Source organism: Coregonus clupeaformis, chromosome 21 (genome assembly GCF_020615455.1).
Source record: "Coregonus clupeaformis isolate EN_2021a chromosome 21, ASM2061545v1, whole genome shotgun sequence".
Lineage (NCBI taxonomy): Eukaryota > Metazoa > Chordata > Actinopteri > Salmoniformes > Salmonidae > Coregonus > Coregonus clupeaformis.
In genome coordinates, this window is record NC_059212.1 from 26,794,715 (window position 1) to 26,810,880 (window position 16,166).

General features: G+C 44.4%; 1 protein-coding gene across 1 annotated transcript in view; it reads right to left on the minus strand.

Moving 5' to 3' along the window:
• Window positions 1-650: 650 nt before the first annotated feature.
• LOC121535161 (partitioning defective 3 homolog) overlaps window positions 651-16,166 on the minus strand; it is a 222,031-nt gene continuing 206,515 nt past the window's right edge. The window contains 2 exon segments of the mRNA XM_041841940.2: window positions 651-2,670; window positions 10,466-10,614. Coding sequence (XP_041697874.2) covers window positions 2,262-2,670; window positions 10,466-10,614 — 558 coding nt within the window. The 3' untranslated portion in view covers window positions 651-2,261.

Genomic DNA, 16,166 nt, shown 5'->3' on the forward strand with positions numbered 1-16,166 from the left:
TGAAGCATGGGGGGTGGAAACATCATGCTTTGGGGCTGTTTTTCTGCAAAGGGACCAGGACGACTGATCCGTGTAAAGGAAAGAATGAATGGGGCCATGTATCGTGAGATTTTGAGTGAAAACTTCCTTCCATCAGCAAGGGCATTGAAGATGAAACGTGGCTGGGTCTTTCAGCATGACAATGATCCCAAACACACCGCCCGGGCAACGAAGGAGTGGCTTCGTAAGAAGCATTTCAAGGTCCTGGAGTGGCCTAGCCAGTCTCCAGATCTCAACCCCATAGAAAATCTTTGCAGGGAGTTGAAAGTCCGTGTTGCCCAGCGACAGCCCCAAAACATCACTGCTCTAGAGGAGATCTGCATGGAGGAATGGGCCAAAATACCAGCAACAGTGTGTGAAAACCTTGTGAAGACTTACAGAAAACGTTTGACCTGTGTCATTGCCAACAAAGGGTATATAACAAAGTATTGAGAAACTTTTGTTATTGACCAAATACTTATTTTCAAATAAATTCATAAAAAATCCTACAATGTGATTTTCTGGAGAAAAAAAATCTCATTTTGTCTGTCATAGTTGGCGTGTACCTATGATGAAAATTACAGGCCTCTCTCATCTTTTTAAGTGGGAGAACTTGCACAATTGGTGGCTGACTAAATACTTTTTTTCCCCCACTGTACATTGTGTTAACCCACAAATGGAAGCTAATGCATTTCATATGACTGTACTAGGCGTAGGGAGAACACATTGAAGCACATCTCCAAAGCAGCGAGGTGCCAGACACTTCTGTTACAGTATACCTCGAGGCGACACAGAGTACGTACGCCAGTCATTTTCTTTTTTCCCTTTTGTGTGTTCACCACACTCTCCTTTGTTTGGTTGCATTCATTTCCACCATTCTGTACATTTCATAGACATCCGAGCATCGTCACATTAAAGGCCCATTATATACAAGAGTAGAGTGACTCACTAGTACTCAGCTATATACGGCAGCTGAACGCAACTACCACTCAAACACAATTTCATATTTTTATTAACAAGGGATGATGGGTAGATTAAACCGAAATCTTGCACCAGTATTCCGATTGTCTCTGTTTCTTTGTGGAGCAAAACCGTGGTGTGGCCCTCCACTACGGAGCAGCCTCTTGCGGCGGTGTTCTGTTCTTTGGCTGTGGCAGGCAGCAGGTGGCTTGTGATGAAAAATTCAGTGCAGGGCTGACGGGGAAGAGGAGAGGTGGGGAGGAGTAGAGGATGGAGCGAGAGACAGGCAGGCCAGGTTAGCCGTGCCCAGAGCAGAGAGGCCAGGCAGTGGATCAGAGACATCTCTCTCACCCTCTGTGGAGATGACACACACATGAATCATTTATGAGGGGCCTTCATTAATAACCAGCGCTATGCCCTCCTCCTCCCCCTCCTTTAACACACTCCCTCTCTTTTCTATCTCTCTCTCTTTTCTCTAACCCTCTGGGGACTACTGAAGTAAAGGGGCTTCTCATAAAGACAAAACGATGAAAACAGATAAATAGAATACTGAGAGAAGCTCAGTGTTGTTGTTTTGACTTAGTGTTAGAGTAGTACTGTCTAGGAAGCCCAGGGGGATTTCAAGGCCAGGGGTGGGTAAGGGGCAGGGGTGACAGGTCATGTAGGAGCCATGGTTTAACAACACCAGACCACAATGGAAGTGTCAATGATGGAGTCCACACCACACTCATATCGCACACTCACATTCAGACACAGTCTCTCTCACATGCACGCACAAAGGCACACGCACCCACACATACACACTTGTCCATGGCTTAAAATAACATCCGTTTGCCTGTCTGTTCGATTGTCAGAGCGTGAGGGTAACAGATGTCTGTGAATCACACAACACTACTACACAGAAAGCATTGTGGCCATGAATACAGAAGGAACAGAAAGCTTCACTTAACAACAAACAGTCTGTAGGAGGGGAACAGGACTGACTGGGACTGAATGGAAGACTAACAGGTCACATCCAGGGTAAGCCATTAATTCAAACACCCACTGTGCATTGCCTAACTCTTCTTAGATCAATCTCTGTTAATCAGCTCCTCAATTTGTCCACATCTACCACAACTGAGGCCCCCTCTTGCCTGTCCTGTCCCTGTCCCCTCAGGAGTAGAAGGGCCTCCCCATTCTATGCTAAGCAGCTCCTCAAATTGTCCATATCCATTGCTACCAATTGTGGCCTCCTCTTGGAAGCCCTGTCCCTTCCCCTGTACTTGCCCCTTTCCTCTGTCCCCTCAGGAGTAGAAGGGCCTGCCCTTCTCAGGCCCCTGCAGCTTGTTGAGCCTGGCCAGCTGGGAGGGTGAGGGGGGTACGTCCTGTCTATAGGGGCCCTTAGGCGACACAGGGTCCTTGTGAGCCGAGTACCCATCATAGGTGTTGTTCCCGAGGTGCTCCTGTGGGGGCGCTAGCAGTAGCTGCTTCTCTTTGGCCTCCTGCTCCCTGCGTCTCTGCTCCTGCCTCAGCAGCTCCTGGGCCTCCAGCAGGACGCGGGCGTTCACACTGCTCACCCCCGGGTAGCCGTTTCTGGAGGCCTTGTAGCTGGAGTAGCGAGGGTTCTCCTTGGCCGTCTGGAAGCCCTCGCCCGGCGGGTAGACCTTGTCCCAGGAGTCCTGCGAGATGGAGCTGGGGTTCTTTCTGGGTTGCCTGTAGATGGAGGGAGAAAGCGTGAATGAAAGGACATGCGAGACACAAGTGAAAATAGCATTTTAAAGAGGAAGAGTGCAATGACTCAGAGAGAGAAGGCTGAGAAAGTGAGAGAAAAGGTGAGACCACAGAAATAGAATGACTAGAATGGGCATCCATATTCAAGCCAATGATCCCATAATGGGCTGACTGGACTAGCGTGTATTTATACTATACCCATGGGAATACAACAGGCTGCCATTTAGAGTGTACCAGTGGTGATGCTATTTCTATGGGTGAGACACAAGTGAAGATGTTAAGAGGGTTTTAAAGAGAAAGGGTGCAATGACTCGGAAAGAGAGGAGATTCCAGAGAGACCGGGTCAGACAAAACCCAGCACCACCCATAACCAATTTAGCACACAATAAAAACATAGAAGCACATAAACCTAGAGGGACAGTGACACAGCCATTCCCCTCCATATAGCCCTACTGTGAAGGACAGACAGGCCCATTGGGTTCGACAGACAGTAATAGCAGCCCTGTTGCAAATGAGACTCAACCGGTCCCACTATGTCACGCTGGTGGTTTCAAAGTAGAAATCTGACATGGTATATAAAAAGGAGGAGCTGTCAGCCTCCTTCTTCCCTACAACATACAGTCAGTCAGTGTGTGTGACATCACCCGACTCATGCTTGACTGGGCACTTTGTGAGCTCTCTTTGTTCAGCCCATATGATATGCATGAGTGTTCAGGCCTAGACCACTGCTTATCTCAGGGGCAGGAGAAATGGAACAGACACAATAACATCAACCAACCAGACCTGGGTTCAAACACTATTTGAAATAATTTCAAATACTTTATCTGTGGACCAATAGAATAGTCCCAAAACTCTAAACCCCACCCACCTGGCACTCTAGGAAGGATAGAGCAAACACTCAAAGTATATGAAAGATTTCAAATAGTATTTGAACCCAGGTCTGCAACTAACAGGCTTTTGTCTCAGAGCCATGCATAATTAGTGGGTTTATCAACCAGCTGGGAAGAAGATACCTTATTATTTCTGTATTTGAAGAAAAACAATGATGAGACATTTGTGTGATACCAGACCTTTGTGTGAAGATGACCGGATAGAAATATACTGAACAAAAATATAAACGCAATACGCAACAATTTCATTGATTTTACCGAGTTACAGTTCATTTGAGGAAATCAGTAAATTTAAATAAATTAGGCCCATATCTATGGATTTTACATGACTGGGAATACAGAATACAAAAACATTTGACCACACAATAGGCCTCACGATCTAGTCACGGTATTTTTCTGCATTCAAATTGCCATCGATAAAATGCAATTGTGTTCGTTGTCCGTAGCTTATGCCTGCCCATACCATAACCCCACCGGCACCATGGGGCACTCTGTTCACAACGTTGACATCAGCAAACCGCTCACCCACACGACGACATATACGTGGTCTACGGTTGTGAGACTGGTTGGACGTACTACCAAATTCTCTAAAATGACATTGGAGGTGGCCTATGGTAGAGAAATGAACATTCAATTGACAAGAGCTCTAGTGGACATTCCTGCAGTCAGCATGCCAATTACACACTCCCTCAAAACATGAGACATCTGTTTTGTGACAAAACTGCACATTTTAGAGTGGCCTTTTATTGTCCCCAGCACAAGTTGCACCTGTGTAATGATCATGCTGTTTAATCAGATTATTGATATGCCACACCTGTCAGGTGGATGGATTATCTTGGCAAAGGAGAAATGCTCAATAACAGGGATGTAAACACATTTGTGCACACAATTTGAGAGAAATAAGCTGGGATCTTTTATTTCAGCTCATGAAACATGGGACCAACACTTTACATGTTGTGTTTATATTTTTGTTCAGTGTAGATATGCTTTCTTTCAACCCATAACATACATAGAAACACAAACCCAACAATTTACATTAAACCCTTGATTGAACAATTCCAATTTCAAAAGATGGGTCTCCTCATCCTCCACATATTATTTCATTTCATACATTGACATAAAAGACACAGTTGGGCTGATTCTCTGTGAGTAATGTAAACCAGCTATCTCTTCTCCATTAGATATTGTGCCAGTACCGTACATATGATGTAAATAGAGTAAGTGAGAGGAGGGAAGGAGTAGGAACATGTGGCATTAGTCACACTCTCTGCGGCCCAAATGGCACACTATTCCCTTAGTGCACAATTTTTGACTAGGGCCCATAGGGCTCTGGTCAAAAGTAGTACACTATTTTGGGAATAGGGTGCCATTTGGGACGCACTTAGACAGTGTTCTAAAGAGACCAAAGCTACGGCAGCTGTTGCAGACGGAGGCCATTTGGTCCTGCTGTAAATGGCATGACTTTGGCTGCGAGATCAATGCTGTGTCATTGATGAATATGGGCTCTCAACAACAGTCATTGTTCAAATGAGGTTTATTTGAATTGGAACCCCTTGTTTATCAAAGCTTCACCAAGAGGAAACTGACCTTAATCTGAAACGAAAGCTGTTTTTGAACGCATAGGCCATGATTCAGCCATTCAACCAATGGCAGCGGTTGTGTGTGTGTGTGTGTGTGTCTGGGGCCATATGAAATCCATCAAAATCACACAAGCTGATACCAGGCCCCATATTACTCCAAGCCTGTGGTCTGGTCATACAATGGAATTTTGAAGGTAAACAATCAGATTCTTAAGATAATACAAACAGGTTTATCTAAACACAACTGGCCTTAATAGAATTACAATGATATTACACCACAAAGCCACAGGATGTTTCTTTGACCAGGCATCGGAGACATTTGTACAATAAATCTCCGCCTTAAACAAAGCTGCTTCTTCAAATATTTATCAAGCGGGAATCTGTATCAACAACAGAGGATTAAGCCGAACTGATGAAGTACTAGCTCGGAGACTAGGAGATTACATCTTGGTGATAATTCATTGCTGACTGGAGAATGTAGGGTCCAGAGCATATTGGGGCTTCGCTGTTACATTTACATTTTAGTCATTTAGCAGACGCTCTTATCCAGAGCGACTTACAGTTAGTTACTGCATACATTATTTTTTTATTTTTCATACTGGCCCCCCGTGGGAATCGAACCCACAACCCTGGCGTTGCAAACGCCATGCTCTACCAACTGAGCTACATCCCTGCCGGCCATTCCCTCCCCTACCCTGGACGACACTGGGCCAATTGTGCGCCGCCCCATGGGTCTCCCGGTCGCGGCCGGCTACGACAGAGCCTGGATTCGAACCAGGATCTCTAGTGGCACAGCTAGCACTGCGATGCAGTGCCTTAGACCACTGCGCCACTCGGGAGGGAACATACACTATATACACAAAAGTATGTGGACACCCCTTCAAATGAATAGATTCAGCTATTTCAGCCACACCCATGCTGACAGGTGTATAAAATCTAGCACATACAGTGGGGATAAAAAGTATTTAGTCAGCCACCAATTGTGCAAGTTCTCCCACTTAAAAAGATGAGAGAGTCCTGTAATTTTCATCATAGGTACACGTCAACTATTACAGACAAAATGAGAATTTTTTTCTCCAGAAAATTGCATTGTAGGATTTTTTATGAATTTATTTGCAAATTATGGTGGAAAATAAGTATTTGGTCAATAACAAAAGTTTCTCAATACTTTGTTATATACCCTTTGTTGGCAATGACACAGGTCAAACGTTTTCTGTAAATCCTCACTAAGTTTTCACACACTGTTGCTGGTATTTTGGCCCATTACTCCATGCAGATCTCCTCTAGAGCAGTGATGTTTTGGGGCTGTCGCTGGGCAACACGGACTTTCAACTCCCTCCAAAGATTTTCTATGGGGTTGAGATCTGGAGACTGGCTAGGCCACTCCAGGACCTTGAAATGCTTCTTACGAAGCCACTCCTTCGTTGCCCGGGCGGTGTGTTTGGGATCATTGTCATGCTGAAAGACCCAGCCACGTTTCATCTTCAATGTCATTGCTGATGGAAGGAGGTTTTCACTCAAAATCTCACGATACATGGCCCCATTCATTCTTTCCTTTACACGGATCAGTCGTCCTGGTCCCTTTGCAGAAAAACAGCCCCAAAGCATGATGTTTCCACCCCCATGCTTCACAGTAGGTATGGTGTTCTTTGGATGCAACTCAGCATTCTTTGTCCTCCAAACAAGACGAGTTGAGTTATTACCAAAAAGTTATATTTTGGTTTCATCTGACCATATGACATTCTCCCAATCCTCTTCTGGATCATCCAAAATGCACTCTAGCAAACTTCAGATGGGCCTGGACATGTACTGGCTTAAGCAGGGGGACACGTCTGGCACTGAAGGATTTGAGTCCCTAGCGGCGTAGTGTGTTACTGATGGTAGGCTTTGTTACTTTGGTCCCAGCTCTCTGCAGGTCATTCACTAGGTCCCCCCATGTGGTTCTGGGATTTTTGCTCACCGTTCTTGTGATCATTTTGACCCAACGGGGTGAGATCTTGCGTGGAGTCCCAGATCGAGGGAGATTATCAGTGGTCTTGTATGTCTTCCATTTCCTAATAATTGCTCCCACAGTTGATTTCTTCAAACCAAGCTGCTTACCTATTGCAGATTCAGTCTTCCCAGCCTGGTGTAGGTCTACAATTGTGTTTCTGGTGTCCTTTGACAGCTCTTTGGTCTTGGCCATAGTGGAGTTTGGAGTGTGACTGTTTGAGGTTGTGGACAGGTGTCTTTTATACTGATAACGACTGGAGGACAGAGGAGCCTCTTAAAGAAGAAGTTACAGGTCTGTGAGAGCCAGAAATCTTGCTTGTTTGTAGGTGACCAAATACTTATTTTCCACCATAATTTGCAAATAAATTCATTAAAAATCTTACAATGTGATTTTCTGGAATTTATTATCTCAATTTGTCTGTCATAGTTGACGTGTACCTATGATGAAAATTACAGGCCTCTCTCATCTTTTTAAGTGGGAGAACTTGCACAATTGGTGGCTGACTAAATACTTTTTTTCCCCACTGTAGCAATGCAATCTCCATAGACAAACATTGGCAGTAGAATGGCCTTACTGAAGCGCTGTGACTTTCAACATGGCACTTGTCAAAGAATGCGACCTTTCCAACAAGTCAGTTCATAAAATTTCTGCCCTGCTAGAGCTGCCCCGGTCAACTCTAAGTGCTGTTATTGTGAAGTGGAAACGTCTATGGGGCGGCGCACAATTGGCCCAGTGTCGTCCAGGGTAGGGGAGGGAATGACCGGCAGGGATGGCATTTGCAACGCCAGGGTTGTGGGTTCGATTCCAGTATGAAAAAATAATAATGTATGCACTCACTAACTGTAAGTCGCTCTGGATAAGAGCGTCTGCTAAATGACTAAAATGTAAATGTAAAATGTCTAGAAGTCACAACAGCTCAGCCGCGAAGTGGTAGACCACACAAGCTCACAGAATGGGACCGCCGAGTGCTGAAGCACGTAGCTCGTAAAAATCGTCTGTCCTCGGTTGCTACACTCACTACCGAGTTCCAAAATGCCACTGGAAGCAACGTCAGCACAAGAACTGTCCGTTGGGAGCTTCATGAAATGGGTTTCCATAGCCGAGCAGCCGCACACAAGCCTAAGATCACCATGCGCAATGCCAAGCGTCGGCTGGAGTGGTGTAAAGCTCGCCGCCATTGGACTCTGGAGCAGTGCCAACACATTCTCTGAAGTGATGAATCACACTTCACCATCTGGCAGTCCGACGGACGAATCTGGGTTTGGCGGATGCCAGGAGAACGCTACCTACCCCAATTCATAGTGCCAACTGTAAAGTTTGGTGTAGGAGGAATAATGGTCCATACAGAAATGGTTTTTCGAGATCGGTGTGGAAGAACTTGACTGGCCTGCACCGAGCCCTGACCTCAACCCCATCTAAAAATTAAACGCTGACTGCGAGCCAGGCCTAATCGCCCAACATCAGTGCCCGACCTCACTAATGCTCATGGCTGAATGGAAGCAAGTCCCTGCAGCAATGTTCCAACATCTAGTGGAATGCCTTCCCAGAAGAGCGGAGGCTGTTATAGCAGCAAAGGGGGGACCAACTCCATATTAATGCCCATGATTTTGGAATGAGATGTTTGACGAGCAGGTGTCCACATACTTTTGGTAATGTAGTGTATCTCAGGTTACTGTAAAATGTGTCCCTTGGTTCAAACTCACCACTGACTGTAGTAGTTAGCATACAGTATATCATCATCATGGTTCAGCTGCAGAGCAGTTCGATCACACGCTTCCTCCAGTTTCTACGGTAACTAGCAAGGTTTGCAATTTGTTGTGGTTGGAGCTACTTGTTTTCAACATCCACCAGGCCTTGAAAGTTTAGTGTACTGTAATTGTGGAGGGTCTGGGGAAAACCACCCCCTAAAGTTAACTAAACTGATTAGGGTTTGCCCAACACACACACACCTGTACACACAGTCATCGCTACCACAACACACCTACCATCCACAGTACAGTCCAATCCAGCTAATTTAGCAGCTTACCACTACACAAGCATGATCTATCCTCTAACCCCTCAGTCAATCACAAGCCACAGATAGACACACCACTTTCTGTAATAACACACATATCATGTAGATCAAAGGTAACCACATTATCTCATGTCAGATCATGTCAGATTACTGGGGCTGGTAATGTTATACAGCCTGGCTGCGTCCCAAATGGCCCCTTATTCCTTACATTGTGGACTACTTTGACCAGGGCCTATAGGGCCTATAGGGCTGTGGTCAAAATCATACTTTATGTAGGGAATAGGGGGCCATTTGGGACGTAGCCCCAGACTACGGTTTCACAACGCATCACCAGGGGCACACTGCCTGCCCTCCAGGACACCTACAGCACCCGATGTCACAGGAAGGCCAAAAAGATAATCAAGGACATCAACCACCAGAGCCACGGCCTGTTCACCCCACTACCATCCAGAAGGCGAGGTCAGTACAGGTGCATCAAAGCTGGGACCGAGAGAATTAAAAACAGCTTATCTCAAGGCCATCAGACTGTTATATAGCCATCACTAGCCGGCTACCACCCGGTTACTCAACCCTGCACCTTAGAGGCTGCTGCCCTACATTCATAGACATGGAATCACTAGTCACTTTAATAATAATGTTTACATACTGCTTTACTCATATCATATGTATATACTGTATTCTATTCTACTGTATTTTAGTCAATGCCACTTCAACATTACTCTTCCTAATATTTATATATTTCTTAATTCCATTCTTTTACTTTATATTTGTGTGTATTGTTGTGAATTGTGAGATACTACTGCACTGTTGGAGCTAGGAACACAAGCATTTCGTTACACCCGCAATAACATCTACTAAATATGTGTATGTGACCAATAACATTTGATTTGATATGTGTCTGTGGGTTTTGTGCTTTGACAGGAATGACCCATTTGTATATGTGGGCTGATAATAGTAGGCTGATGTTATGTATATGAATGCATAATACCATGGTCACGGCCGTTAGCCAAGCGGTTAAGAGTGTTGGGCCAGTTACCGAAACATCGCTTGCCCAAATCCCCGAGCCGACTAGGTGAAAAATCTGTCATTGTGCCCTTGAGCAAGGCACTTAACCCTAATTGCTCCTGTAAGTCGCTCTGGATAATAGCATCTGCTAAATGACTCAAATGTAAATTGAAAAAAAAGATATGGATTATGTTGACCGTGGAAAACATTGTATGGCCTATGTGTGTTCTCTCCCTGTCTCTCTGTTCCACAGACGCACGCACGCACGCAGACACAGACTCTCTCTCGCTCTCACCGTGGCAGGGAGCTGTACTGTCTCTGCGCCTGTTGGAAGGCGTCTCTCTCCTCCTGCCTCTGTCTCTGTCTCTGCACCTCTACAGACACAGAGTGACGGCCCGTCTGTTGTCTGTCTGTCTGGTACGGGCCTGTGTTGGTGTTGTTGGGCTGAAAGAGGGAGGGGCCAACATCCTGGTTATTCAACACACACAACTATCAGACATACAGTACACCAGAGCCATACATTTAGTTTGGACATTGAGATTCTACCAAATGTATTAGGACGCATTTACAGTACATGAACCTATGAATAAATAGGTGCTAAAGGTTTGCCAAACTCTCTAAATGTATGGCTCTGCAATACACTTACCAGGAGCCATCCAGACATGAACTGCTCTTGTCCTTCATCGTGGCCAGGTCAAACAGAGGTTAGACTGACAGACAGAGGAGAGGACGGAGGAGCATGCTGGAGATGCAGGGTGGACGGAGATGAGATGTGATGGATGTTAGTACTGTGGTGTTAATGAAGCAAATGGCTTCCTCTCTTCACCTCCCAACCGACTCCCTAGCACAGGTCATTAACCATCCTGAACAACCAGTGTATGCCACGGCACGCCACGGAGGAACAGCATCATCATTCACTTATCTCCAGCCCCTCCTGGCAGGTGACAGTGGATGCCTCCCAAATGGCACACTATACACTACATAGTGCACTACTTTTGACCGGGGTCTGGTCAACAATGGTGCACTATATAAGGGAATAGGGTGCCATTTCAGTCACACATCCATATATCCTCCATGGAACACACTGAAACATGTCAGCGTAACGACTAACTACCACGTCTTTGTTCTCCTTCCCCATCTTTCATTAGTGAGGAGGTGGGTGTAATGGCTGCAGATCAGTCATAACACAAAGGCTATCTAATTACTTTGATGGGCTGTGCCAAGTATTCATCCAGAGTGCCACGCTCTAGCGGTGGAAGAGCCATAAAGCGATGTGTCTCGTCATCGCAGGGAGGAGACACCCACATTAAACCTAATGAATCCCTGCAATCTGGGATTGATTGGCATAACCTGGGCTGTTGACGTGCTGTCGCACTCTATCTGTTGCCATGGCGATCCCAGCCAGACCATGGAACAGGCCAGGGACACCTAAAGGTAGCTGATCTCCATCCATGTCGCTAGCTATCGCATAGTAATTTCCAGATGTGAATTTCATTGCGCATATTACATATTGCATACGTAAATTACAGTTTGCAATATGGTGGCATTGGATATACATGATCCCTTTAGTGTCTTGAAATAATAACTTCGTAACATGAGGAAACAAAGCTAGAAAACCACGACCCATAAAGCTAATCGAGGTATTAAAATGAATGTGGAAGGCGCTAAGATAAAATACAGAGGCAATATAATGCTTTTGGCTGGCGAAAGCAGCCCCTGTGGATGCACTGCTCTCAGTGTGGTAAATGACTGCAATAAAGGTTCCCCAACGTAGAAGCATCACAGTCTATCAGTCACTGTGATGGAATTAGCCAAGGAAACAGGGTTGTGTTCAGTAGGTCACACCGTAGCAGAAGGTTTTGCAACGCAAAGTGACAATCTGTGTTCTTATTGGACGAGTTTAGGTAGTACCCATTTCCAAAACTTTTTCTCCCGTCAGAACACAAGACACATTCCTCCGCTCTCCTCTGGACCAAAGTACTACAGTGAGAAATATACCATCCAGAGGGGTAGCAATCAGAGGTAGAGCTGTCTAACCTCCGCTAACCAGGAACACCTAACTAAACAGCATGCAGAACCGGATCATTAGGGAAGTGATTTGCAGCACACAACTACAGACAGGCTGGACTTCGGAGAAAAGAGACAGCAGGCCCCAGCGGGCTATAGCGGAGATAATGCACAGGGCTGGCCTGACCTGTAATATCAAAGCCTGCTAAGAACACTCACAGTGATAGGGTCAGTGCTTCCACATGGCTGTACTCTCCCTTCACTGTTTACCCTATGGGCCCCAGAATGGAATTCCCAGAACTCTATTCACCTTGTGTATGTAGAGAACTCATTCTTCTTGCAGACTTGACCATAGAAATATAATTACTAGAACAGACATTCCCATTCAAGTCAGCGTTCGGTGATGGGTGGGCCAATGGCCATATTGAGTGTAGTCTACCCATTGTGTAATTCTATTTCTTTGGACTTGTGACACTAGTCTAGACTCTAGATCAGACACTATGGCCACTACAGAAGGCATGAATATGTTAATTGAACTTTATGTACTGAGTCTGTCTCCTCAAGCTAAATGGAATGGAGTGGGTGGTGCTGGACTGATGGGGTTAATGTTCTGATGTATAGGGCGTCTTATTCTGATCAATTCACTCTAATGATAACACAGCTACAAATGCATTCTGCGTCCCAAATAGCACTCTATCCCCTATATAGTGCATAAAGCATTGCGCAATATAGGGGAAAGGGTGCTATTTGGGACAAAGCCACAATGTATGTATATGCACAGGGAGCATAATTGAGTTTCAGCTACATATGTTACCATTTTCCATACTATGGCAATTAGTATGGCATGGAAAAAAATCTAATAACACAAAATTACTGTTGATTACTGTGCGGTTCTGTAAGAGGTTGGTTATTCTGTTATTTAGAAATAAATTGTGACGGCAATCATGTCTGACTCTGTCCCTTAAATGGTGCGGTCATGGGAACATGGTAACTTTGCTTTCTACCAGTAATGTAAACAAACAATGTGATGGTATTATTAAGGACTTTAAAACGGCTGAGTGATGGGGCTAGAGAAATGTAATAGACAGAGCTATGGATGCAAGGACTGACCATCCATTATATCACATGTATAGTTTAAACCATGTTTGAGGCTATGTAATGTTTGTTTACATTTACATTGTTTACAAACATTGGAGTATAACAAGCTTTTATTTTGGGTTCTGATGGGGTACGACAGTTGAACTAAGCTCATGAGGCATTTATAAGTTATATTCTTCAAGAATCAATGGGTACATATCATTCATTTATAAGTCCAAAAATGGATGTAGCAACCGCAGATTGCCCCTTTAATGACCATGTCTGAGTCCCAAATAGCACCCTATCCCCATAAGGCTCTGGTCAGAAGTAGTGCATTATATAGGGAATAGGGTGTCATTTGGGACACAACCTGTATGTGCATGCTTTACTGTGTAGAGAAACAAAGTGCAGCTTGAAAGCCCTTTCCCACACACATAGCACACTCAGTGTCTCAAAACAAGACCAAGCTTTTTATTGGATTTATCATCATCCCCTATAAAAGAAGCCCAGGGCCGTATGTATGACACGTCACAGAGTAGGAGTGCTGATCTAGGATCAGTTCTGCATTTGAGATCACAATGAATGATCCTAGCTCAGTCCTTCTACTCTGATCCACCTGATTCATACAGCCCCAGAGGTCAATGGAGTCTGTTCATGAGCTCTCAGTTTACAACTGTTGGAAAATTCATTAAAATCAATCCTTAGACAACATAATATAAACGCCATATAAAGATTATAAAAAGCTACATGTTGACAGTGTCTAAACCAGCACTAAAAACAACATCACACATTTATAGGCCTAAGTGATGAAAGTTGAATTAGTAAAAATGTACGTCATAACAATGTATAGGTTAATACAACAAATATTTAAATATATACAGCAGTGGTTATAGGACAAAGACATCACACAACAATATAGAAATATTAAAGTAGTGACTTTCAACCATTAGGCAAATGATTTAGCTGATAATTCATCATTTTACGACGTAACAGACAGAATGTAAAATGTATACTTAAGGCATACTGCTGGTGCAATGGATGGTAAAATGGGACATAGTGCAGTCTTAATATAGGGACCAGATACCTTAAATTACATCATAGAATGGTCTTACTGTCTTTAAGAATTATGAAGGCATAAGTTAACACTCATCCTATTTTTGTGGCCATGCCATCAAAAGAGAGTACAAATTCCAAAACAATCCACACCACCTAAACCTCTTCTCTAAAAAGGCACAGTTAAAACCGACAAGCTGTGTTTATCACACTGAAAGCACCCCCCACAATTAGACACACACAGACAGGAGTCCATTGGTCCATGAGAAGGTGGGCGGGTCCTTCTTTTGTGAGTGACAGACAGACAGACAGACAGACCCAACAGATAGCATTGATGGCAGATGGGATGAGAAGGGTGGTACGATGGGGGTGGTGGTTGTGACGGGTGGGGTTAGAGGTCAGGTGAGCGTGCCAGAGGGTCACATGCTCCTAGACACATGCAGGTGGAGATGTTGGTCACATCCCAAATGGCACCCTATTTTCTATGTAGTGCACTACTTTTAACCAGGTCCCATAGGCCTCTGGTCAAAAGTAGTGCACTACATAGGGAATAGGGTGCCATTTGGGACTCAAACGTTGTTGTAAGAGTTATTGGGTTGTTCCATATGATTTCAATCCCTTTCTGACTGCACCCCTTTTGATTTGAACAAAACCTTCCATACATGTTTGCCTGTGGTAGAAGTGGTCAAAAAGGTTGAGTTTGATATCATTTAAAAGCTTACAAACGGGGTTGTCAAAGTATTTTATAACTTAAACTTTGAGCACTTCTGGGTCACTCCACAAAAATAGTGCCTTTTGCGTCCCTTTGATATTTAATGTCGAAATTGTGCACCAATATTGAACGATAAAAGCCTGTTATATTCAATGAAGTGCCTTTTAATATAGACCACATGGAGAATTCAATAAATCTGACTTTAAATATGAATAAAGACTAAAGTGCCAAAACTCAGGATTTTAACATGTCCCTCCATACACCCTCTGACTTCTAGGAAGATTTTAAACCACTTAACCCCAACATTTCTCCACTTAACCCCAACAGTTCTACAAGTTTTCACCATCATTCTAAAGCCCTAGTTATTTTGTTGCTTTGACAAAGTCATTTCTGAATATTATTATTTATTTCATGTTATTAGTGATTCCTTTTAAGGGGGAAAAAAAACAGTCCCTCATTTTAAGGTCAACCTTGTTACATGAACTGAACTCTCATTTTAATATGGTGAAACTATTCCTTAAAAAAAGAAAAAAAGACTGAACATCTAATAGTCACAGTGTAAAAGCAGGTGAGCTGGTTCTACTCATTTTCTGGTGTATTGTGGTAGAAAACTGAGCGGGATGAGCATAACACATCAACCCTGTTACCCATAGATAGATAGACAGGCAAGAAATGTTTTAAAAATACAAAAATTGTGACGCTAGCATTCAATTGCCCCTCCCTGTTGGACACAACAAGCTTCCATTCCCCTGTCACAAGGGGATTTATGGCTGATTTAAGATGAAGTCGTCAAACCTGTTACGGTCGTTGAAATCATATGGAACAACCCTATTAGAGAAGAGCCTGGGTTAGGTGGGAGACCCATAGAGGAGTTAATGAGAAGAAGCTCCATAGGCTGAGGTTGTTCAGTCAGTGTCATACTGGACAGTCCATACTCAGGGCAGGCCAAACCCGGTGGTTGTGAGGTTAGTGGTAGTAGGAGGCTCCACGATGTAGCCAGCCAGCCAGCCAACCAGCTAGCCAGTCAACCTGTCAGCCAGCCAGCCAGCCAGCCAGCCAGCCAGCCAGGGTATTAGCAGCCCTCCTAGGCTGACAGTGGAGGTGGTGGTTGGTGGTGGTTAGTGAGGGGGTCCATGGAGGTCATCCA